The 25,790-nt window shown below is 39.1% G+C and overlaps 1 protein-coding gene across 5 annotated transcripts in view; it reads right to left on the bottom strand.

Moving 5' to 3' along the window:
• The window catches only part of HOOK3 (hook microtubule tethering protein 3), a 130,836-nt gene that overhangs the window by 13,853 nt on the left and 91,193 nt on the right, over positions 1-25,790 (bottom strand). For 2 of the 5 annotated variants that reach the window (XM_033232557.1, XM_033232572.1), the window contains 5 exons: positions 25,245-25,314; positions 20,966-21,106; positions 10,153-10,240; positions 7,520-7,525; positions 5,644-5,678 (listed from right to left, as the gene is read on the bottom strand). In XM_033232557.1, the coding sequence (XP_033088448.1) occupies positions 5,644-5,678; positions 7,520-7,525; positions 10,153-10,240; positions 20,966-21,106; positions 25,245-25,314 (340 nt within the window). The remainder of the gene's footprint in view (positions 1-5,643; positions 5,679-7,519; positions 7,526-10,152; positions 10,241-20,965; positions 21,107-25,244; positions 25,315-25,790) is intronic. The other 3 variants (XM_033232583.1, XM_033232564.1, XM_033232590.1) reach the window with 3 other exon arrangements.

Genomic DNA, 25,790 nt, shown 5'->3' with positions numbered 1-25,790 from the left:
ATGAAACAACAAAACACAAATTTAATATACTTTAAAAATAAGTAAAAAATAAAGACAAAAAATTCCTGTTTGAAAAAGTAGTTATTTAGTTTAGATAGACCTGCATAAAGACAGAGTATAGATTTTTTCTAGGAATAAGAATATTGAAATAACTTTGCAAAGGTTTTACCATGCAAAATCTTGTTGCAAAAAAATGAAGTTCTAAAAATAAGAATTAACAAATTCAATAAAAAAATGAACTAATGATATACGCAACCACATGAATAGATCTCACAGAATGTTGAACAAAGGAAGTCAAATGGGTAACAATGTGCGATTCTGTTGGTATGTTAAAATGAGTGGAAGATGATACAGATCAGCTGTGTGGCTAGTTTTGCTGTCAATCTACTGGGAGGAAGAATGAACAATCCTGGTAGGTTACTGGACATATTCCATATGTTGATCTGGGTCACCTAGGTTTGGGAGGCCTTGGCAGGCAGATCACTTCAGGTCAGGAGTTCAAGACCAGCGTGGCCAACAGGGCAAAACCCAGTCTTTGCTAAAGATAGAAAAATTAGCCAGGTACAGTGGTGGGTACCTGTAATCCCAGCTACACAGGAGGGAGAATTGCTTGAACCTGGGAGGCAGAGGTTGCAGTGAGCCAAGATCGTGCCACTGCACTCCAGTCTGGATGACAGAGTAAGACTCTGTCTCAAAAAAAAAAAAAAAAAAAATCTAGGAACTTAAGATGTGTACTTCATATGTTATATTCCAATATACAGGTATTTAAATAATTAACTGAAAGTGAGATATTTTCCCCTCGTATTTGTATAATATGTGTAATTTTCCCTTTATCATATTTAATATGGCACTATATAACGTAACTAGGAAAAAAGGCTGTAAAAATGGGAAGATATAGAAAATCACTAATTAAATACATCACTTTATGTCTTTCTGATCTTTTCTATGCATGAAATATGCTTTAATAAACCTTTTTCTCAATAAATTTTTTGAGGATGTGACTTGTATGCATTTATGACCTATGACAAAGAACATATACAATATAACAGTTAAAAGAATAATAAAATTAAGCCCAATGAATCGCTACCATGTTAAGACATTGGCTGGGCACAGTGATTCATGCCTATAATCCTAGCACTCTGGGAGGCCGAGGTGGGTAGACTGCCTGAGCTCAGGAGTTTGAGACCAGTCTGGGCAACATGGTGAAACTCCATCTCTACTAAAATACAAAAAAATTAGCCGGGCATGGTGGTGTGTGCCTGTAGTCCCAGCTACTCGGGAGGCTAAGGTGGGAGAATCGCTTGAACCAGGGAGGCGGAGGTTGCAGTGAGCCGAGATTGCACCACTGCACTCCAGCCTGGGCAACAGAGTAAGACTCCATCTCAAAAAAATAATAACAGAGTGAGACTCCATCTCAAAAAAATAAATAGGCCGGGTGCGGTGGCTCACATTTGTAATACCAGCACTTTGGGAAGCTAAGGCGGGTGGATCATAAGGTCAGGAGTTCAAGACCAGCCTGTCCAACATGGTGAAACTGTCTCTACTAAAAATACAAAAAGCCGGGCATGGTGCTGGGGGCCTATAACCCCAGCTACTCAGGAGGCCGAGGCAGAGACTTTCTTGAACCCAGGAGGCGGAGGTTGCAGTGAGCCAAGATCATGCCACTGCAGTCCAGCCTGGGTGAGAGAGTGAAACTCTGTCTCAAAAAATAAGTAAATAAATAAAATGTAAAAACATAAAAATAAAAATAAATAAAAATCATCCCCAAAACTTAGAAGTCATGCATGTCTCTATACTCTTCCCAGAAGTAACCAAAGTCAGAATTTGAATCATTCTCATGATTTTCATGATGGTTTTGTCTTTGTGCTATTCCTAAAAAATATATTGCTTAGGCTGGGTGCGGTGGCTCACGTCTGTAGTCCCAGCACTCTGGGAGGCCGAGAAGGGCGGATCATGAGGTCAGGACTGGGAGGCCGAGAAGGGCGGATCATGAGGTCAGGAGATCGAGACCATCCTGGCTAACACGGTGAAACCCCGTCTCTACTAAAAAATACAAAAAACCTAGCCGGACGAGGTGGCAGGTGCCTGTGTTTCCAGCTACTCGGGAGGCTGAGGCAGGAGAATGGCGTCAACCCAGGAGGCGGAGCTTGCAGTGAGCTGAGATCGCCCCACTGCACTCCAGCCTGGGGACAGAGCAAGACACCGTCTCAAAAAAAAAAAAAAAAAAAAAAATATATATATATATATACACACACACACACACACACACACCCCTTTGTGCAATTTAAATTTTTTTGGCTCATAAAAATATATATATATAAAATTTTGTGCAATTTAAATTTTTTTTTTTTGAGACGGAGTCTTGCTCTGTTCCCGAGGCTGGAGTGCAGTGGCGCGATCTCAGCTCACTGCAAGCTCCGCCTCCCGGGTTGACACCATTCTCCTGCCTCAGCCTCCCGAGTAACTGGGACCACAGGCGCCCACCACCTCGCCCGGCAAGGTTTTTTGTATTTTTCAGTAGAGATGGGGTTTCACCATGTTAGCCAGGATGGTCTTGATCTCCTGACTTCATGATCTGCCCATCTCAGCCTCCCAAAGTGCTGGGATTACAGGCTTGAGTCACCGCGCCTGGCCGCAATTTAAATTTTATATGTTAATCATTATGTATTATTCTGACTTGCATCTTTCACTAAACACTATATTCTTGAGCTTCATCTGTGTTGATGTATTAGCCATGGTTTATTTCACATTTCCCCTATTGTCTGGTATTCTATTGTTTGAATATACCTCATTCAATCATTTTCCAATCGGTGAACATTTGCATATTGTTTTTACTTTTCTGTGATTACAATGTTCTTCCATACTTTCTTCTACATGCCTCCTAGTATGCACGGACAATATTTCTAGGAATCTAGGATATATATAGTAGAACTGAGAGGTCACAGAATATGTGGCATGTTCAAGTTTACTAAGCAGACTGATGTATACTCCTACCAGCAGTGGATGAGAATTGCCATTGCTTAACATCTTCAGTTCTTCAATAACACTCAGTATGTTGGATTTTTAAAGTGTTAACAATTTGATGTGTAAAATGGTCTCCATTGCAGTTTTTTTTTTTTTTTGACGGAGTCTTGCTCTGCCACCCAGATTGGAGTGTAGTTCCATGATCTCGGCTCACTGCAACCTCTGCCTCCTGGGTTCAAGCAATTATCCTGGCTCAGCCTTGCGAATAGCTGGGATTACAGGCATACGCCACCACGCCTGGCTATTTTTTGTATTTTTAGTAGAGATGAGGTTTCACCATGTTGTTCAGGCTGGTCTTGAACTCCTGACCTTGAGTGATCCACCTGCCTCGGCCTCCCAAAGTGCTGGGATTATAGGCGTGAGCCACCGCACCCAACTTTTCTTTGTTTTCTTCTTTTTTTCTTGAGACAGAGTCTCGCTCTGTTGCTCAGGCTCGAGTGCAGTGGTGTGATCTCGGCTCACTGCAACCTCTGCCTCCTGGGTTCAAGCAATTCTACTGCCTCAGCCTCCTGAGTAGCTGGGATTACAGGTGCACGCCACCATGCCCTGCTCATTTTTGTATTTTTAGTAGAGACAGAGTTTCACCATGTTGGCCAGGCTGGTCTCAAACTCCTGACCTCAAGTGATTGACATGCCTTGGCCTCCCAAAGTGCTGGCATTACAGGCGTGAGCCACCACACCCAGCCCATTGTCATTTTAAATGTGCATGAGGCTGGCCCTATTTGGAGATATCTGTGGCTCCTGTGGTGGGCTGAATTGTGTCTCCTAAAAAGAAAAATCGAAGTTTTAATTCCTAGGATATGTGAATGTAACAATATTTGGAAATTGGGTGTTTATAGATATAATTAGTTAAGATGAGGGCACACTGGATCAGGGAATGCCCTAAATCCAATGACTGGCATCCTTATCAGAAGGTCACGAGACACAGGCATACAAAGAATGACATGTGAAGGTGGAGAAAGAAATTGGAGTGATCTGTCTACAACCAAAAACATCAGTACTGCTGGCGGTTACCAGCAACAAGGAGCACAGAGCAGACTGTCCCTCCAAACCTCTAGAAGGAACCAGCCTGCTGCCACCTTGGTTCTTCTAGCCTCCAGAACTATGAGAGAATAAATTTATGTTGCCATAAACCATCCAGTGTATGGTAATTTGACATGGCAGCTATAGGAACTAACAGTCTCCATCTTCACTAATAAATCCTTTCTGATGAAGATTTTTCACCATGTAAATGACTGAGCACAGAATAATGGTTAGTTGGTAGTTTTATGAAATAACAGGCATTATATTTTTTGCCATAAAGGAATGAGAATTTTTTTTTAAAGGACAGAATTCAGTACTAAATTCTCACTGCAGGTAATCTCACAAAAGGCAAAAGTAATATTTTCTGTTCTAGTACATTAAGAATCTGCCCACTGCTAGAACTGCTAGCAAATCTGTCGCCAGGAGTATCTTGTGTCTCCCACATTTACTATTTAAAACACAAAAACACAAACTGGATAGCATGAGGCAAATTGCCAGAGAAGAGAATTTCTTTCCCATCCTAGTAGAATAAATCCAAATTATCTTTGTGGTACTGAGGATGTCTGGTTTAGCACAGTGTAAAGTTGTAACACTTTAACGGGCTATAAATTCATAGTCACTAATTCAATGCTTGCCAGGAGTTTTGCTAGAAAAGGATGAGAAGGATTAAGGTTGTCACTGGGTGCAAGAAAAATTATGAAACATTTCTAATATGGTCAACCTCAGTTAAAGATAAAGAGAGAAGATTTCTTCTTCATGAAAAAACAAATGTGAATATTTTAAAATTTACTTTACCTTTTATACCAAAAAGTTCTTGTTTGTAACTCAAGGAAATATTTGAAAATCTACTGACAAGTTTTCACAGACTTTAAAAAATTTACTTAAGAAAGAATATTAGACTGCGTGTGGTGGCATGTACTTGTAATCCCAGCTACTCAGAAGGCTGCGGCAGGAGGATCACTTGAAACCAGGAGTTCAAGTCCAGCCTGGGCAACATAGTGACCCTGTCTCTTAAAGACCTTAAAGTCTTTTAAAGACAGGGTCTCTTTTTTAAAAGACCCTGCCTCTTAAATTTTTTTTTTAAATAAATAGATTAAGCTGGCAATACTTAAGAGCTGGCAAGCTATAGCCCATGGGCCAAAACCAGCCTGCTGCCTGTTTGTATCTATAAAGTTTTACTACAACATGGTCACAACCATTAATTGATGTATTGTCTATGGCTATTTTCAAGCTACAACTGCAGAGCTGAGTGGCTGTGACAGAGACCAGCTTTTAACTCCTAAAAAGCAATTATTATCTGACCCCTTATAGAAAGAGGTGTCTGATCCATGATCTAGAGTGTCTCAAACTCCTAACTACGATTATCACAAAGAGAGAAAACCCTAAAGTCTCATTTGAGAAAGCAGTTCTAAAGCAGTCATTATTCTGACCTGAGAACCTTGGGCGGAAGTGACCCTTCAGACTCTTAATATGTATTATAATTTTCTATTTCTTCAAGGGCCACCTGTGCCAATGCCTAGACACACCATAACTACCTAACACAAAGCACATCTGTTCCACTATAGAAGAATCAGCCTCAACAGCTCTTATACTTACAGATGTTCTTCAAGCTTCTTTTTTAGAAGGACTGACTAAAAATGAAAAACAAAGTTAGTTTATTACCTCATATTTTAACTAAAATAATTTTTTTTTAAGTTAAAAGTACAATAGTCAGAATTTTGAGTGAGCTCTCAGTAATTTGTTTGGTCAAAGAGCTGAAAACACACAATGTACCCCAGTTTAAATCTCTTTAATAAAGGGAGACATGTAATTAGATTATAATTACATCCCCCTAAGGGATGACAATCAGTATGAAATACCCACAACCTGTATATATATATATGAATTCTCTATTTATAATCAGGCAGATGAATAAAATAGGAATGAAAAAGCCACTTAATTATAGACCTAATATTCCTGGATTTGGTAGGCAGACAGGACCCTAGTAATAACAGATTTCCCTTAAGACACTTATCTGCTATTTTCCTTGAGTCATGATAAAGTATTGGGTCAGTTTCTATAAATACGTCTGACTTAATCAGTGACTTATGAAAATGCACAGGTTATAAATAATTTATGCAATGGTATGGGAATGTGAAGGATAGCATATGCACAACCTTTAATATGTTGGAGAATGTAGCTTTCACTGGGTTAAAAAAAAAAAAAAAAAGACTCCTGAAAAGCAGGAGATCAAAATTGACCTAAAAATAAACAATAAAGACATTCTCTATAAGACCACTAAATTTCATAATTAAACTTACACAGTACATACTATTAATCAATTTTATGAAACATTTTGAGATAAATGGTTATATAATTAATTCAGTCAAAACCCAATTAATATAGGCTTATAAAACAAATTGTCCAATCAATGCCAGTGATGAGGGAAAAGGAACCCTCACACTAAGTTCTTTTGATAATAATTACCAAAAATTTTTATTCATTTCCATTCTAACACAGCTCTGTAATACTTCAACTTTCACTTCTTTCCTCAATATGTTAACTATAGTTACCGCAGTGGATCCACATGTCCTCTATCACCGCTTCCCAAATATACAAAAAGATAACCCTGTTAACTTTATAAAAAATAAAAAATAAAAAAAATAGAAACAGGGTCTCACTTTGTTGCCCAAGCTGGTCTCGAACTTGTGGGCTTCAGTGATCCTCCTCCCACCTCGGCCTCCCAAAGTGCTGGGATTACAGGTGTGAGCCACTGCACCCGGCCAACTCTATTAACTTTTGATTACTGCTCATTCCTTCTTTAGCACAGGGGTAAAACGTAAATACTTTTTAGAAACTTTAATTCTGTGCTTATGATTTGATTAGAGTCTAGCAAAACTTTAACTCTGAGAAGATATATATAATAAAACAGTTAAATGGGTGGTTAATATGCCAAACAATGCTCTAAATCATGTCATAGACACTGTCATATGTAAACTTCACAGCCTGTGTAACAATAGCCCCATGTTACAGTTGAGGAAGGACAGGCTGGAGAACATTTAGTAGCTTTCAAGTGGCAGATCCAAAACCCAGGTCTGCCAGACCCCAGAATCCATGCATAGCCTTCACCTCCATGCTTCCTATGTTGCAGTGCCTCTCCAAACTGAAGACTGTTCTTACCAAAGCATGGGGCAGGAGGAGGGTAGACTGAATCAAGATAATTTATATAAATGAATTAATTACAATAATGGGATGAAACAGGAGTGGAATGGGGAATAAAACCAAGAGCAGACGTCTTGTCAGTTGACTCTTTAAGAGTTCGATATCCTTTGAGTATCTTAATTGTAAAGGTCATAAACCTACAAGGCAAGTAATCCAGATATTCATTTTGTACAAAACTACCTTAATAAAATTTTCCATACCATCAACTATGATGGCAGTCTAAATCCAAAAACTGCTCACTATATAAAAATGAAAAGGAAGCCATACTTACAATAGCCTTGAGCAGAAACCATGCCAAGAGACAGAGAGGACAAATTAGTATGAAGCAAACACAGCAGCCAAGAGAAGAAGGAATGATTTAGTAATTCACGAACGGAAATAAAAGATATGACTTTTTTTTTTTTTTTTTTTGAGAGGGAGTCTTGCTCTGTTGCCCAGGCTGGAGTGCAGTGGCACAATCTCTGCTCACTGCAAGATCTGTCATCCGGGTTCACGCCATTCTCCTGCCTCAGCCTCCCGAGTAGCTGGGACTATAGGCACTCACTACTACGCCCAGCTAATTTTTTTTGTATTTTTAGTAGAGACGGGGTTTCACCGTGTTAGTCAGGATGGTCTCAATCTCCTGACCTCATGATCCGCCCACCTCGGCCTCCCAAAGTGCTAGGATTCCAGGCATGAGCCACTGTGCCCAGCCCAAGATATGCACTTTTTAAAAGAAACGTACATTTTCCTTTTTTCTACTGTCTCCTCATCCTGTCTTGTGCTCTGAAGTTTTATATATTGCGGCTAGCTCAAATTATCCATATGGCTGGATATAACAATGTTTTTCTGCTTCCATGTTAAAAACAAATTACATAAAAATAATAATAAAAATGTGCAACCCCTTCTACTCTGACTTAAGATTATATGAAAGGACTGTGCTTTTGATAACAGAAGCTGGCAGAAGTTATGTTGTTCTTCTCCAGAGGGGACCACTTCCTTTGGCAGGTTGCTTTATGGGTTGCACATTCCCGAGATGCAACACTCTTAAGTTAGAGAAAGAGAAAAGTAAGACAAAAACATAAAAATATTTGCTGGGGCAAGAACCATATATCCTGTATTGTACTATTTATTTCTCTAAGCCATTTGGAGGCACGGTTTCAGCTATCTGAATCTTTTCTACATATAGAAAAGAGCTCAGAGCAAAGTTCTGCTTAGTTTACAGCAAGACATTGGCATCTGGACAATCAAATAAATGGACGAGTTTATGTAAATAGTACTTGACAGGGCTGGCATCTCACTTCTGAAATACATTCTGTTAAAGTAATGGCCCACAGCATATTTAATTGGATTTGATTACCATAGTGATACCTAATCAAGCTATGCCAAATTATCTTTTGAAGAATAAATGCTTTTATGTTTTAATGTAAGAGAACCATGCACAATGGCCATCATTGTAACACTGAAGTTTAAGCTGATTCTGATATTTCACCATTTTTACTTCCCATGTACCACATGCCCTTCCCTCACTCCCATAACAAATCAATAAAAGTCTCCTCAGACTTTTAGAGACCAGAATGGATTTTACATTTATCTCAGTTTAAAGGACCTAGTGATTTCACTGAATTAAGAAATGTTGCCCCATTCAGTTCATCTCTAAGATACTTAATTAGGCTTAGTAATATTTTAATACACTCATGTAGTTTTGTTTCACCTCTTTGTGATTTAGCATTTTGAATAAAAACATGTTTTAAATTTTAATAAGGGCATACGGAAGTTTAAATGTTGGTGACAATTTTAGGAATCAGAAATCAATCTGGGAATCTAACAAGGATTGCCAAGGCATTGATTAAGGGATAAGCTAACATCACTCATGTTAGAATGAAGAACATGTTGCCAATATACACAAGATGATGTCTGGAGAAACTCATTAAGCTAGGCCATGGATGAGCTTTTTGTATCTAGTATTCACAAATTTTAAGTAACATACTTAACTCCCTTTCTTTGGTTCCTTTTGTTTTTATATCCTCTTATGTTAAAAAGGCCAAATGGAATTGGCTACCTCTACAGTTTTGAAGTTAATCCTCCAAAATGACTCTATCAATGGAAACAAACATTTATGCTCAAATGCCACAGTTTACAGCAAATTACACTGGTAACAGGAAAGAAACAAAACATCTGGTTGAAGCAAAGACTGATCACCAAAATTTTGTTTTTTCTCCTCTTTACATTATTTTTGAACACTCTTTAAGTCTTAGCTCTGTTGTTTACTGTTCATTGAACATAAAGGATTTGCAAAATTTGACTTACACTTTTGCCATAGATAGATGACTATGTGCTACCTGAGTACTGTGATAGAAGGTTAAAACACAGGTGTGAAGAAAGGCAGTCCTTGGCTAATACATTTACACTATTCTAGTGCAAGTGTGCAGAGTTGTGACAGAGACACAGAGTGCTGGGGGATGTGAAAAAAGGGCCAGTGTTGGGGAACAGAAGGAGTAAGAGGGATTCAGAGATTTAGAGAAAATGTAATTCTAGGGACAGTAGTATTTTCTTAAAATCACTTTTACATTAAAAATTTCTACTTGAACATTCCAAATTCCCACTAGCAATTTTTTTTGACCAAAGGGGAAAAACCCTATACTTCATCTTTGAACACTGAGTTGAGCACATTTAAAACATAAAGCCTCAATTAATTCCTCAGTTGGTAACTAGAAATGAATTTCTAATTCCCAGCAGAGTGAATCTCAAGAGACAGATCTGGTCCTTTTTATAAGGAATGTTAGTAAAAAGGAAAACACTGTTTCTTTTCTATAACCAATATAATACTAAATTATTTTGATAAAAAACATCAAATAAAAAATAAAAGTTATTTTTCAACATTGTGAAACTGACGGACCATGGTTGGTACATATTAAAACTTACATCTTCTGCTTTTGAGCCTTGATCCTGTAAAGATTTCTGTAATTCTTCAACTTGTGACTGTACTTCCAGAAGTCTTTGATTCACCAGCCTAGAAATGAAATGTACATTAATTTTCCAAGTGGCGACTTATGTATGCCTTTTTTCCTTAGGTTGTCATATCAGTTTGAAAGTATAATTAGCAAAATAAAGTCTCATGTTCTAGCAGTAGTAGTATAGTAGTGGCCTAATGTCATGAGTGGCAGCTTACTTTTCTGATTATTTTTGGTATTGCTTGAAATTTCGAATGATGACTTCTAACACAGTGTTTGGGTGGGCACATATTTTAGAACCAATGTAGTTATGCATATTTCTCTGAAATTCACTTCAATACATGTTTATGAAGACTATGTCTCAAGGACTGTGCTCAGCATTAGTATTAAAAGATCTCTGCACTCAGGCAGGGCATGGTCGCCCATGCCAGCACTTTGGGAGGCCAAGGTAGACAGACTGCATGAGCTCAGGATTTTGAGACCAGCCTGGCCAACATGGTGAAACCCCATCTCTACCAAAAATACAAAAATCAGTCAGGCATGCTGGTGAGCACCTGTAAGTCTCAGCTACTTGTGGGGATGAGGTAGGAAGATTGCTTGAGCCCAGGAGGTCGAGGCTGAAATGAGCTGTGTTTGTGCCACTGCACTCCAGTCTGGGCAACAGAGTGAGATCCTGCCTCACACACACACACACAAAAGATCCCTGCCCTCAGGGAATTAAAGCCCAGTGGGGAGGAAAAAGTGTAAACAAATAAAATACAATCAGATAAAAACTTCCAAGTAGTACATGGATGCATATAAAAATAGTTGGTCAAAGAAACAGTAACTCTTCTGGACGAGTTAAAATACACTGGACTTGAAATGAGACTAGAACAATAAATAAAACATCTGTGGGTTATGGGTGGGAAGGAGATTCAAGACAGAGGTCAGTATGTCCAAAGTATGCAGAAAAATAAGAGGATGCAGTGAATTCAGGAATGGTATGATGAAGAGTAAGTTATGAGAGGAAGAATGGCTGGAGAGAAACTGGGGAAAAGGAGATCAGCACAACCCTGTATGGAATACAAAGTGTCTGCTGGGATTACCCTGTAATCAGCAAGCCTCAAGTCAGGCTGAAACTGGAATAACTCAGACAACCTTAAATAACGCTGATTCCACAGTTTGACTTTCTTTTTTCTTTTTCTTTTTTTCTGTCTTTTTTTTTTTTTTCTTGAGATGGAGTCTCCCTCTGTCGCCCAGGCTAGAGTGCAAGGGTGCAATCTCAGGTCACTGCAACCTCCGCCTCCCAGGCTCAACCAATCCTCGTGCCTCAGCCTCCCGAGTAGTTGGGATTACAGATGCGCACCACCACGCCTGGCTAATTTTTGTACTTTTAGTAGAGACGGGGTTTTACTATGTTGGTCAGGGTGGTCTCAAACTGCTGACCTCAGGTGATCCACCCACCTCGGCCTCACAAAGTGCTGGGATTACAGGCATGAGCCACTGCACCCAGCCCATGGTTTGACTTTCAAATTCTCTAGGTCATGATGCAACATTCAGGAGACTAGCTTACTTCCAAAGGTGTTGGGTGATACTGAAGGATTGCAAGAAGGGAAAACATGGTCAGACAGATCATCTAGGTAGTATGTCAGACAGATCACTTTGGTTTTACAATGTAAGATATTATTTAAAATGTTCAAGAGCAGGCATGAAGATGAGAGAATGCTATTACTATTATTATTACTAAATATGCCTGAAATAGAAAAGGACAGAGGAGGAAATAGAAAGGGACAGAGGAGGAACTATCTTGAGAAAAGGCAAAAGAATACAAGAATTTTGGTATTCACTGAGAAGGTAAGACAAAAGGAACAGGATAAGAAAGAAATATAGGGATCTGATTTTACATTTGTTGAAAATGAAATGCCTAGAAATTTGTCAAACAGCTAGATACCTCAATCTAAAGCACAGAGAAACCTGAGTTGAACATACAGATTTGGGAGCCATTTGGAGTTAACTGAGGCCATGAGCAAAAATGATATTGTCTAGAAAGAGTGTGAAAAACAGTGTAAAAGACTAACAAAGATGGGCCATGGTGGATCAACCAAGGGGTAGAAAGAGGAACCTCACCCTGAAGAATATCAGAGAATGAGAGAGAATATAAGAGAAGGCCATTATTGAAATAAAAAATTTGAAGAAGGGGGAACTGAATAACAACACTGAATACAGTAGAAAGATGAGGAAAGATAAAGTCTTGAGTGCTGCTACGGGATTGGCCATTTAAGAGATGACTAGTTATCTTATTAAGAAATACTTGCGTGAAATGGTAGTAGTAGAAGCCAGACTGCTCCAAATTAAGGAGAAAACAAGGCAACGAGTGTTTAGAATCCAAATAGCCAAAAAGTTTAATAAGAAATTTTTTTACTTAAATTACAAGACATTGTAGGTTTATAATTTAGAAAGGATCACAATAAAAATGTAATTAAAGCTATAATAACTTTTTCACATCAAGGTAAAAAAATCTGAGTGGTTTTGAGTAAAAAAGGATAAATTATCTGAAAAATCCACATTAAATATGGGGACACAGGTCCATAAACACATTACTAGTAATACCGTAATACTGTTCAGTCTTTTCAGAAAGCAAAATGGAAATATGTATCCAACTAAAAGATTATTTCAACAATCCATCTTAGTCATTTTTGAGATTATTTCCTCAAACAATACTGTAAGCCTACTAGGTGGAAGCCACTGTAAACATCATAAAACACAATCCAGTGTGTACCAAGATGTTCTTTGGAATGGTTTAAAAACAGCTAAATTCTCTCAATGGGGAATAGGTGAGCAAAAACAGTAGTGGAACTGTTAAAGTATGAAGTATGTAAGTAACATAAATGTAAGTAAAATATTTATGAAAAAAGTACATCTATAAAATACTCAAAAAACTGAAATAACATCAAGCATCTTCTCTGAACACAGTAAAACTAGAAAGCAGTAACCAAAGAAATTTTGGAAACTATACAAACACATGGAAATTCAACAGTAAGTTCCTGAATGACCAGTGGGTCAATGAAGAAATCAAGAAGGAAACTGAAAAATTCATTGAAACAAATGATAATGGAAACACAACATACCAAAACCTATGGGATACAGCAAAAGCCTAATAAGAGGGAAATTTATGGGCATAAGTATCTACATCAAAAAAGAGAAAACCTTCAAATAAACAACCTAACAATGCCACTAAAAGAACTAGAAAAGGAAGAGCAAACAAAACACAAAATTAGTAGAAGAAATAATAAAGATAAGAGCAGGCTGGGCGTGGTGGCTCACACCTGTCACCCCAGCACTTTGGGAGGCCAACGTGGTTGGATCACTTGAGGTTAGGAGTTTGAGACAAGCCTGGCCAACATAGTGAAACCCCATCTCAACTAAAAATACAAAAATTAGCCAGGGGTGGTGGTGCACGCCTGTAGTCCCAGCTACTCTGAAGACTGAGGCAGGAGAATCGCTTGAACCCAGGAGGTGGAGGTTGCAGTGAGCCATTGTGCCACTACACTCCAGCATGGGTGACAGAGTGAGACTCTGTCTCTAAATAAATAAATAAATAAATAAATAAATATCAGAGCAGAAATAAATGAATTTGAAATGAAGAAAACAATACAGAAGAGCAACAAAACAAAAACCAGTTTTTTGAAAAGAGAAATTGACAAACTTTAGCCAGACTAAGAAAAAAAGAGAGAAGACCCAAATAAATAAAATCAGAGACGAAAAATAAGACATCACAACTGATACCAGAGAAATTCAAAGAATTAGGCCGGGCGCGGTGGCTCAAGCCTGTAATCCCAGCACTTTGGGAGGCCGAGGCGGGCGGATCACGAGGTCAGGAGATCGAGACCATCCTGGCTAACATGGTGAAACCTCGTCTCTACTAAAATATACAAAAAACTAGCCGGGCGCGTTGGCGGGCACCTGTAGTCCCAGCTACTTGGGAGGCTGAGGCAGGAGAATGGCGTGAACCCGGGAGGCGGAGCTTGCAGTGAGCTGAGATCCGGCCACTGCACTCCAGCCTGGGTGACAGAGCGAGACTCCGTCTCAAAAAAAAAAAAAAAAAAAAAAATTCAAAGAATTACTGGTTATTATGAGCAACTATATGCCAAAAAATTGAAAAATCTAGAAGAAATGAATAAATTCCTAGACATATACAATCTACCAAGATTGAATCATGAAAAAATTCAAAACCTGAACAGGCTAATAGCAAGTAACAAGATGGAAACCATAATAAAAAGTCACCCAATAAAGAAAGGCCCCAGATCCGATGACTTCACTGGCAAATTCTACAAAACATTTAAAGAAGAACTAATACCAATCCTACTCAAACTATTCTGAAAAATAGAGGAAGGAGGAATAAATCCAAACTCATTCTATGTGGCAAGTATTATCCTGATACAAAAATGAGACAAAGATGCATCAAAAGAAAAAAACAAACAAACAAACAAACAAAAATCTATAGGCCAGGCACAGTGGCTCATGCCTGTAATCCCAACACTTTGGGAGGCCAAGGCAGGTGGATCACCTGATGTCAACAGTTTGAGACCAGCCTGGCCAACATGGTGAAAACCTGGCTCTACTAAATTACTGCATTCCAGCTTGAGCGACAGCGTAAGATCCTGTCTTAAAAAAAAATATATATATATGTAAGTATAGGCCAATATAACTCATGAATATTGATGCAAAAATCCTCAATAAAATACTGCAAACCAAATTCAACAACACATTAAAAAGACCATGTATTATGACCAAATGGGATTGATCCCAGGTATGCAAGGAGGGTTCAACATCCTCATACCAACTAATGTGACACATTATATCAACAGAATAAAGGACAAAAACCATATGATCATTTCAATTGATGTTGAAAAAGCATTTGATAAAATTCAACAATCTACATAAATACTCTCAAACAACTGGGTATAAAAAGAACATAACTCAATATATAAAAGTTACATACAAAAGACCCATAGCTAGTATCACACTGAATGGGGAAAAACTAAAAGTCTTTCCTCTAAGATCAGGAACAGGACAAGGATGCTCACTATCATCCTGTTATTGAACACAGTACCAGAAGTCCTAGCTAGAGCAATCATACAAGAGAAAGAAATAAAGGACATCTAATTAAGAAAGGAAGAAGTCAAATTACAAATCAACATACAAAAATCAGTAACTTTTTTTTTTTTTTTTTTTTGAGACGGGGTCTCACTCTGTGGCCAGGCTGCAGGGCAGTGGCATGATCTTGGCTCACTGCAACCTCCGCCTCCTGGGTTCAAGCAATTCTCCTGCCTCAGCCCCCTGAGTAGCTGGGGCTACCAGGCATGCACCACCACACCCGGCTAATTTTTGTATTTTTAGTAGAGCCGGGCTTCATCGTGTTGGCCAGGATGGTCTTAATCCGCCCACCTCAGTCTCCCAAAGTGCTGGGATTACAGGCAAGAGCCACCACACCTGGCCAAAAATCAGTAACCTTTCTTTCTTTCTTTTTTTTTTTTTGAGACACAGTCTCACTCTGTCGCCCAGGCTGGAGTGCAGTGGCACGATCTCAGCTCACTACAAGCTGCGCTTCCCGGGTTCATGCAATTCTCCTGCTTCAGCCTCCCGAGTAGCTGGGACTATAGGTGCCCGCCACCACGCTTGGCTAATTTTTTGTATTTTTAGTAGAGACAGGGTTTCACTGTGTTAGCCGGGATGGTCTTGATCTCCTGAACTCGTGATCCACCTGCCTCAGCCTCCCAAAGTACTGGGATTACAGGCATGAAACACCGGGCCCAGACAAAAATCCCTAACACTTATATAGGCCAACAGCAAACAATCTGAAAAAGAAATCAAGAATCCCATTTATGATCACTACAGCTAAAATAAAATACCTAGGAATTAAGCAAAGAAGTGAATGATCTCTACAATTAAAACTATAAAACACTGATGCAAGAAACTGAAGACACAAAATAATGGAAAGATATTCTATGTTCATGAATTAGAAGAATCAGTATTGTTAAAATGTTCATGCTGGGTGCGGTGGCTCACATCGGTAATCCTAGCTCTTAGGCAGGCAGAGGTAGGAGGATAGCTTGAGCCCAGGAGTGTGAGACCTGCCTGGGCAATTTAGCAAGACCAAGTTCTCCACTGAAAGGAAAGACGACAACAACAACAAAGTACTCAGTATGTCCAAGTGCCATACTTTGGCCTATTGTTGGCCAGGCATGGTGGCTCATGCCTGTAATCCCAGCACTTTGGAAGGCTGAGGTGGGCAGATCACCTGAGGTCAGGAGTTCGAGACCAGCCTGGCCAACAAGGCAAAACCCTGTCTCTACTAAAAATACAAAAATTAACTGGGTGTGGTGGCTCATGCCTGTAGTCCCAACTACTCAGGAGGCTGAGGCAAGAGAATCGCTTGAACCTGGGAGGTGGAGGTTGCAATGAGCTGAGATAGTGCCAGTGCACTCCAGCCTGGGCGACAGAGACAGACTCCAACTCAAAAAACAAACAACAACAACAACAAAAATCCATACTACCCAAAGCTATCTATAGATTCAAAATAATCTCTATCAAAATACCAATGGTATTCTTCACAGAAATAGAAAAAACAATCCTAAATTCTCAAAAGAAGACATCCTAAATTCTATACAGAACCACGAACTACCCAGAATAACCAAAGCTATTCTAAGCAAAAAGAACAAAACTGGAGGAATCATGTTACCTGACTTCAAATTATATTACAGAGCTATAGTAACCAAAACAGCATGGCACTTACATAAAAACAGACACACAGACCAGTGGAACAGAATAGAGAAGTCAGAGATAAATCTATACATCTACAGTGAACTTATTTTAACAAATATGCCAAGAACTTACTCTGGGGAAAGGGCAGTCTCTTCAATAAATGGTACTAGATATCATTATGCAAAATAATGAAACTAGACCCCCATCTCTTGCAGTATACAAAAATCCAATCAAAATGGATCAAAGATTTAAATCTAAGACCTGAAAATAATAAAATGAAACTGGAGAAACGCTCCCCAGACATTGGTGTGGACAAAGATTTCTTGAGTAATGCTCCATAAGCCCAGGGAACCAAAGCAAAAAGGAACAAATGGGATCATATCAAATTAAAAAGCTTCTGCACAGCAAAGGAAACAACCAACAAAGTGAGAGACAACCAACAGAATGGGTGAAAATACATGCAAACTCCCCATCTCACAAGGGATGACTAACCAGAATACATAAGGAGCTCAAACAACTCTACAGGAAAAACTCTAATAACTCAATTTTTAAAATAGGCACAAGGAGGGCTGGGCATGGTGTCTCATCCCTGTATTCCCAGCACTTTGGGAGGCTAAGGTGGGTGGATTGCTTGAGCCCAGGTGTTTAAGACTAGCCTGGGCAACATGGCAAAAACCCATCTCTACAAAAAAAATTTAAAAAATTACCTGGGCATGGTGGCACATGCCTGTAATCTCAGTCACTTGGAAGATGAGGTGGGAGGATCACTTGAGCCCGGGCTGTCAAGGCAGCAGTGAGCTGTGATTGTGCCACTGCACTCCAGCCTGGGTGAAGGAGTGAGATCCTCAAAAAAAAGACAAAAGATCTAAACAGATATTTATTCTAAACAGATATTTATTTCTCAAAAGAGGCTGGACATGGTGGTTCATGCCTATAATGCCAGCACTTTGGGATGCTGAGATGGGAGGATCCCTTGAGTCCAGGAGTTTGAAACCAGCCTGGGCAACACAGGGAGATCCTGTCTCTCCAGAAAATTAAAAAATCAGCCAGGCATGGTGGTGTGCACCTATAGTTCCAGCTACTCAAGAGGCTGACATGGAAGGATAGCTTGAGCCTGGGAGGTTGAGCTGTGATCATACCACTGCTCTCCAGTCTGGGCGACAGAGTGAGATCCTGTCTCAAAAAAATAAAATAAAATAAAAAAATTAATAGGCACAGAAAATGTGGTATATGTAGATGTAGAAGACAATGTAGCACTATTTAGCCATAAAAAAGAATGAAATCCTATCATTTGCAAAAACATGCATGAAACTGAAGGTCATTATGTTAAGTGAAGTAACAGGCACAGGAAGACAAACTTCACATGCTCTCACTTATTTGTGGGAGCTAAAAATTAAAAAAATTAAATTCATGGAGCTTGAAAGTAGAAGGATGGATACCAGAGGCTGGGAAAGGTAGTGGGAAGAGGTTAATGGGCATATAAAAATAGAAAGAATGAATAAGACCTAGTATTTGCTAGCACAACAAAGTGACTATAGTAATAATTAATGTAATTGTACATTTAAAAATAACTAAAGAGTATAATGGGATTGTTCATAACATAAATGATAAATGCTTGAGAGGATGGATACACCATTTACTCCAATATGATTATTATGCACTGCATGCCTGTATCAAACGATCTCATGTAACTCATAAATATATATACCTACTATGTACCCACAAAAATAAAAAAAATAAAAAGTTCATCTACAAAATAAATGAGGATTATGATGCCTACCTCATGGGGTTGTTTAAAAGACTAAAGTGTGCCTAGCAGAGCCCCTGCACATTGTAGGTATTCTATTGATGTGAATTGCCTCTACCTTCTTTCTCCCACTTCAGGGATTGAGATAGTTAACATTTTAATCAAAGTCTAATTGCTGAATACATACAGCTGTGGGATGCAGGGAGCGGGTGCACCTGAGATGATAGTACACTCTGAGAGGTACAGAAACAAGACCAGGTCTACTTTGGCAGAATTCCTGGGGAATCCTGATGTGGCTTCCTTCTCAACCCTCCACCCTCTTCTAATATTGTTTGAGGACCGGCAGGTATTACAGACATGCTAAAGTGCTCGCTCTTGGGAAAACTAATTGGAAAGGACTTTAGAGGTCTACAACAGACTTTGCTTTCTGACAGGTGATATACATGGGCAGTGAGCAAACTGTAACAGACTCAGTGGGACCCAATGTTGTAAACTAGTAGGATATTAAGCTAGAGTCAAGGTAATATAAATACTCATTAAAATCAGTAAGAACAAACTTAGGGTAAGTCACTTAGGACAAAAAACATCCTGTGAGCAGAAGACAGGAAAAGGAATAAATATTGTGCAAACATAGTAGAAGATAAATTGGCAAGAAAGAGGGTATGGATTAGGTATGGAGGCTTTGGAGTCAGGCAGTCAGGGTCTGAGTCTGAGTTCCCTTATATGTAAAACTTTCATAAAGTAAGAAAGCATATTTAAGACACCCAGCACAATGCCTGAGACAAACAGGTGCTTAGTAAATATTACCTGTTATTATCATTATAGATCATAGTCAACCATAATCTAAATTATTCATCATCGGTGTTGTAATTTAAGAAACAATCACAACAGTAAGTTGTACCCAGCAGTAAGTCACACAGGAACTTCGGTGGTGATTAGTCATCCACAGACATGGACACTGTATAAATGACAATTGGCTGTCCTGTCTCTGGGAAAAAGAGCAATAATTATAAAGCCTGTGAGAAACAATGCAAAGCAATATGAAGAAAGTTGTGGGTGTTTTCTCACTAAAAAAATATCAGGGTAGGGAGAGACTTTCCTGACTAAAATACAACCCAGAGGCAAAGGATGAATGAGGCGAACATCAAGACACTTGCACTAGAGGGACTGCCCGCCCGCCGGTTGCTCCTGCAATCTCCCCCGCTCCACTGTCTCCATTTTCCACTTTTTCTGAGTACTTTAAAAAATCCCTCATTCTCTAGACTCCTAAGAGTTGATGTAAAATTTTCTCCTTCTGTTTATGCTTGATGGTGCTCTTATAATCACTCTAGCATTTATACTGATTTACACTGTTTGTTGATTCTATCTCAGTAGCTTTAAAATGTAAAGCTACAGGAAGAAGGGTAGGATGTGTACAACTGTCACAGCAATTTTGCAGATTCTAAACTTTCAAAATAAGTCAGTTGTTCCTAAGATGAATTAGTTCCTTTTAGGGTCATAAATAACAGATTAGAAGAAAAATGCTTTGTCAATCCAATTACAAGGGAGCTACTGCTCTCCCCACACCAACAGAGCTCCAACACACTCCTGTGGAAATGGTAAACTCTATTAGCCCAACAACAACTGTGAATTGTAATTCTTGTGAAAGACTGAATTATCAGATTTTTAAAAATCCTCTAGTTTTAATTAGTGATTAGAAAGGGTAAATGGTAGAGCTTCGGTATCATTTTGCATGAAGAAGTAAAAAGGACACTACCATTCTAAAAAAGCCCAATGTTTTTTGGCAAGTCTGCCCAAAAGTGGAGAAATGGATTCAAGTTCTCTTAAAGGGAAAGAGAACAGCACATGGCCATTTTTCAAACTACAATTCAGATCTTTGTTGTTGGTTTTTTGTTTTGTTTTGTGTGTGTGTGTGTGTTTTCTGTTTTTGAGACAGACTTTTGCTCTATTGCCCAAGCTGGAGTGCAGTGGTGTGATCTTGGCTTACTGCAACCTCCACCTCCTGGGCTCAAATGATCTTTCTACCTCTGCATCCTGAGTAGCTGGGACCACAGGCATGCACCACCATGCCTGGCTAACTTTGCATTTTTTGTAGAGATGGAGTTTCATTCACCATGTTGCCCAGGCTGGTCTCGAACTCCTGAGCTCAAGCGATCTGCCCTCCTCGGCCTCCCAAAGTGCTGGGATTACAGGTGTGAGCCACCATGCCCTGCCAGTTTTTTGTTTAAGGGATTCAGAATCAAGGCAAATAGGGAAAACTTATAGCCAGATGCAGTCACCTATAATACTCTACCTATTCTCTGTCTCCAGTTCATTCTTGCGTAGATTTGCATCATCTAGAAGGCTCTGCAATAAGGCTATTTTTTCATTGTCCGAACCTTCTTGGTTAAGCTTTAACATCTTATTCTCATGCTGAAGACGAATAAGTTTCTCCCTGAATGAACAAAATAAAAACTAAATATTATATACACAGTCATTTGGTGCATCAGTATACAACACAGGTATCAAATCTAGCTAAGCACTCTTACAAATTTAATAGCAGAACAGAAATGAAAAATAAAGTACAACAAATTCAGCTATTATAGCTGGCAAAGACATTACATTTAAGGTTTTAAATATTTTCTTTATAGAAATAATACAGTCTCTAAATACAATGATTTGTAATAAACATGATTTCAAAATCCTATTTCTTCCCTGATTTAAATATTTAAACTATGAATGCATTTATTTATTTGTTATTTGATTCTTATTAGAGAACACAATCTCTAGTGCTATGCTCTTAAATTATCAACCATTTGGTGGCAAGATATTATATCCGACAAGAATCACTTCAAGCCGGGCACGGTGGCTCAAGCCTGTAATCCCAGCACTTTGGGAGGCCGAGACGGGCGGATCACGAGGTCAGGAGATCGAGACCATCCTGGCTAACATGGTGAAACCCCGTCTCTACTAAAAATACAAAAAACTAGCTGGGCGAGGTGGCGGGCGCCTGTAGTCCCAGCTACTCCGGAGGCTGAGGCAGGAGAATGGCGTCAACCCGGGAGGCGGAGCTTGCAGTGAGCTGAGATCCGGCCACTGCACTCCAGCCCGGGCGACAGAGCAAGACTCCGTCTCAAAAAAAAAAAAAAAAAAAAGAATCACGTCAAGACATTCCTGTAATATGTAAAATTAAATTCTTGAAACAAGCCAGATCATTACAATCAGGTTACCGGACTGCACTGTTTTGGACTCTGTATATGCCAAAAGCTTACATTAAGGGATATTAAAAACAGTATCCATACAGAACTTGCCACCATATTTACTGCAGGGACAATATAATTAAAATGTTAGTTCATATGAAGACATACTTGTTGAAGATATAATTCATTCTTTTCTTTACACAGGGTCATCTTTAGGGGGCCCCATGAAGACAGTATGAACAGATACCAAATACTATGAAAAGCTGTGGAAAAGCTTATTGTGGATAAAGAAAAATCAAAGTAAGAAAGAAACACGCACACACACGCATTGCTCTTATTTTATAAACATAATAAATCTTTTACTTTTGCTACTGAAAAGATGAACCAAATCTGTGATCTAATTCAAGCAACTATTTAGAATTTGATGTATTCTATTATGGGCAACAGCGACTTTCTTGTTGTTTTTTGAGATGGGGTCTCTCTCTGTCACCCAGGCTGAAGTGCAGTGGCACGATCTCGGCTCACTGCAACCCCCGCCTCCTGGGTTCAAGCAATTCTTCTGCCTCAGTATGGGCAATAGGGACTTTATATTTTTCAGTTACAAAGTAAACACACAGTTTGTAAGGAAGATAAATGAAAAGAAAATATAAACCCTCCATAACTATAGTGCAAAATGACTACTGCTGAAATATAGCCTTCTAATTCTATGCACATATACTCACATGCAAACATTTTTCAAAAGGGATCACAAAGTACAAATTACATCGGTACCTGCTATTTACACCTAAAATTTCGCAATCTTTTTATATCATTAAATATACTTGGATATTTTAAATGACATGGCATTAAAATCGTTACTTATTTAATAAATACCCAATTATTGGGCATTCAGATTGCTACCAGTTTTGAGCTTTAACAAGTTAATAAGATTAGCCTTATAAATATACTTTTCTGTATAGCATTGGTTATTTCCTCAGGATTAACTCCCAGAAAAGTAATTTTTGGATCAAAAGATAGGTGCACTTTTAGACAACAGACACATCCTGCCAATCTCCTCAAAAGAAAGGTTGTACCACTTTAACCTTTTGCCTTTGCCTTTAGTTTATGAGATTTCCAATTTGTCCACACCTCTAACTCAATAAAAAGTATCAAATACATCATCGTTCTTTTTTTTTTTTTTTTTTTTGCAGACAGAATCTAGCTGTCACCCATGCTGGAGTGCTGTGGCGCCATCTAGGATCACTGCAACCCTGCCTCGTAGGTTCAAATGATTCTCGTGCCTCAGCCTCCTGAGTACCTGGGATTGCAGGCATGTGCTAGCATGCCCAGCTAATTTTTTTTGTATTTTTAGTAGAGATAGGGTTTTGCCATGTTGGCCAGGATGGTCTCGAACTCCCGGCCTCAAGTGATCCGCCTGCCCTGGCCTCCAGAGCACTGGCATTACACATGTGAGCCACCGCACCTGATCTATCATTGTTCCTAGTTTAAAAAACCAACTGTATTACCAATACGTTTCCTTAAAAATTGTGAGTTGTTTTGGACATAACCACTTATTTATAAACGTTCATAAATATGTGTTTATTTATTCAACAAATCTTATTAGTAGTTCAATTATAAAGTAGCATATCAGATGGCAAAAAAGAAAAAGGTACACAAGATAACTTCCAGACTTGGTGCTGCCTTATACGCCTTTTGTTTGTACTTCTTCTTCTTTTTTTTTTTTTTGAGATGGACTTTTGCTCTTGTTGCCCAGACTGGAGAGCAATGGTGCGATCTCGGCTCACTGCAACCTCTGCCTCCTGGGTTCAAGTGATTCTCCTACCTCACCCTCCTGAGTAGCTGAGATTACAGGCATGCATCACCAAACCCAGCTAATTTTGTATTTTTTTAGTAGAGACAGGGTTTGGCCATGTTGGTCAGGCTGGTCTTGAACTCTGACCTCAGGTGATCCACCCACCTTGACCTCCCAAGGTGCTAGGATTACCGGAGTGAGCCACTGTGCCTGGCCCTTTTGTCCTTCTTAAACAAATGTTAACCAACAACTACAAATTGTTTCCATTTATTCAACAAGTATTTGAAAGCTTATTTCAACTTTTACAGTGTATGAAACCCTTACACAACTGTTATTTAATATCCACCAAGGAAGTTTATGAAGAAGCAAGGCCAGTGTCCATTTTAAAAAGAGGCAAATAGGCCCCAAAAAGGTAAAAAGCAATATTCAGAATTAATCAGTCTCCTTTTAATGGACACTTGGTGTCTCCCTCACTTATTTTTCATTTCTATACATGAAGCTAGTTATGCATAAAAATAAATGAAACTGGCTGGGTGTGGTGGTTTACACCTGTAATCCCAGCACTTTGGGAGGGCAAGGCGGGCGGATTACTTCAGCTCAAGGAGTTCAAGACCAGCCTGGGAAACATGGCAAAACCCGGTCTCTACAAAAAATAGCCAGGCGTGGTGGCATGCGCCTGAGATCCTAGCTACTAAGCAGGCTGAGGTAGGAAGATTGCTTGAGCCCAGAAGGTCGAGGCTGCAGTGAGCTGTGACCACGCCACTGCACTCCAGCCTGGGTGACAGAGTAAGACCTTGCTTCTAAATAAATAAATAAATGGAATTTAAAAAATGCTATGAATAAAAAATATAAGGTATGATTGAGGGAAGAGTAGTTAAGATGGGGAGTCATTTCCTCCTGTCTATAGCATTATATCTTTCCCAGACCTTTCCATGTGGTTAGCAGATAAATCTTTTTTTTTTTTTTTTTTTGAGACGGAGTCTTGCTCTGTCCCCCAGGCACAACCTCAGCTCACTGCAAGCTCTGCCTCTTGGATTCACATCATTCTCCTGCCTCAGCCTCCTGGGCAGGAGAGTACCTGGGATTACAGGTGCCCGCCACCACGCCTGGCTAATTTTTTGTATTTTTAGTAGAGACAGGGTTTCACCATGTTAGCTAGGATGGTCTCGATTTCCTGGACTTGTGATCTGCCCACCTCAGCCTCCCAAAGTGCTGGGATTACAGGTGTTAGCCACCAAGCCCAGCCGGTTAGCAGACAAATCTTAATAACTAATAATTTTGCATGCTGATAGCTAAGCACAACTATTGTCTACAGGCCAAATGTCTTCATTGCTTTATGTCTGCTGAGGATACTCAAGGTTAGGACATAATAATTGGCTTTGTATGTGTGAAAGATTGTCTTATTGAAGTGAGCAAATCAATTTTCCATAGGGCCAGCAGAAGAAAGCTTCTAACATGTTGAAAACATAAAAATTTAACAGAGTTCATGTTGAAAATGTTGGTTAGAAAGAATAAGGAAATGATCTTCTTCATATTGTAGAGAAATACGTTTTCTCCAGGAATACTGTGCAGTGTAAATGTGAACACTACAATCTCCTTACCTGATTTCAGGTGTAACAATCTCTGCTGCTAGACTGTCTGAAGACTCCTGACTTCCAAGAGGCATTAACCCTGTAAATATACAAACATAAATATAAGGCTAATGGAAAACACAGTTATACAACTTTCAATATGAAACCCTACTTTGAGCATTAATTTTAACAGCAAAAATAATTTTCAAGTAAAGGACCGTGTCACAGTGGTCTTAAAATATTATTAAGTGTGGTCTTAATAAAAATACCATTTTAAGTATTATTAAGTATACAATAGAATGGCATTCAGTATATTCACAATGTTGTGTAACCATCAATGCTACGTATTTTCAAAACTTTTTCATCATCCAAATCACGAACTCTGTAACCATTAAGCAGTAATTCCCTATTCCTCCCTCCCCTATCCCCTGGTAACCTCTATTCTATTCTACTTTTTTTTTTTTTTGAGACGGAGTCTCACTCTGTTGCCCAGGCTGGAATGCAATGGGGTGATCTCAGCTCACTGCAACCTCTGCCTCCTGGGGTCGGGCAATTCTTTTGTCTCAGCCTCCTGAG

This window comes from Trachypithecus francoisi, unplaced genomic scaffold, assembly GCF_009764315.1.
Source record: "Trachypithecus francoisi isolate TF-2019V2 unplaced genomic scaffold, Tfra_2.0 Contig01440, whole genome shotgun sequence".
Lineage (NCBI taxonomy): Eukaryota > Metazoa > Chordata > Mammalia > Primates > Cercopithecidae > Trachypithecus > Trachypithecus francoisi.
This window is presented reverse-complemented; position numbering and strand designations above follow the sequence as displayed.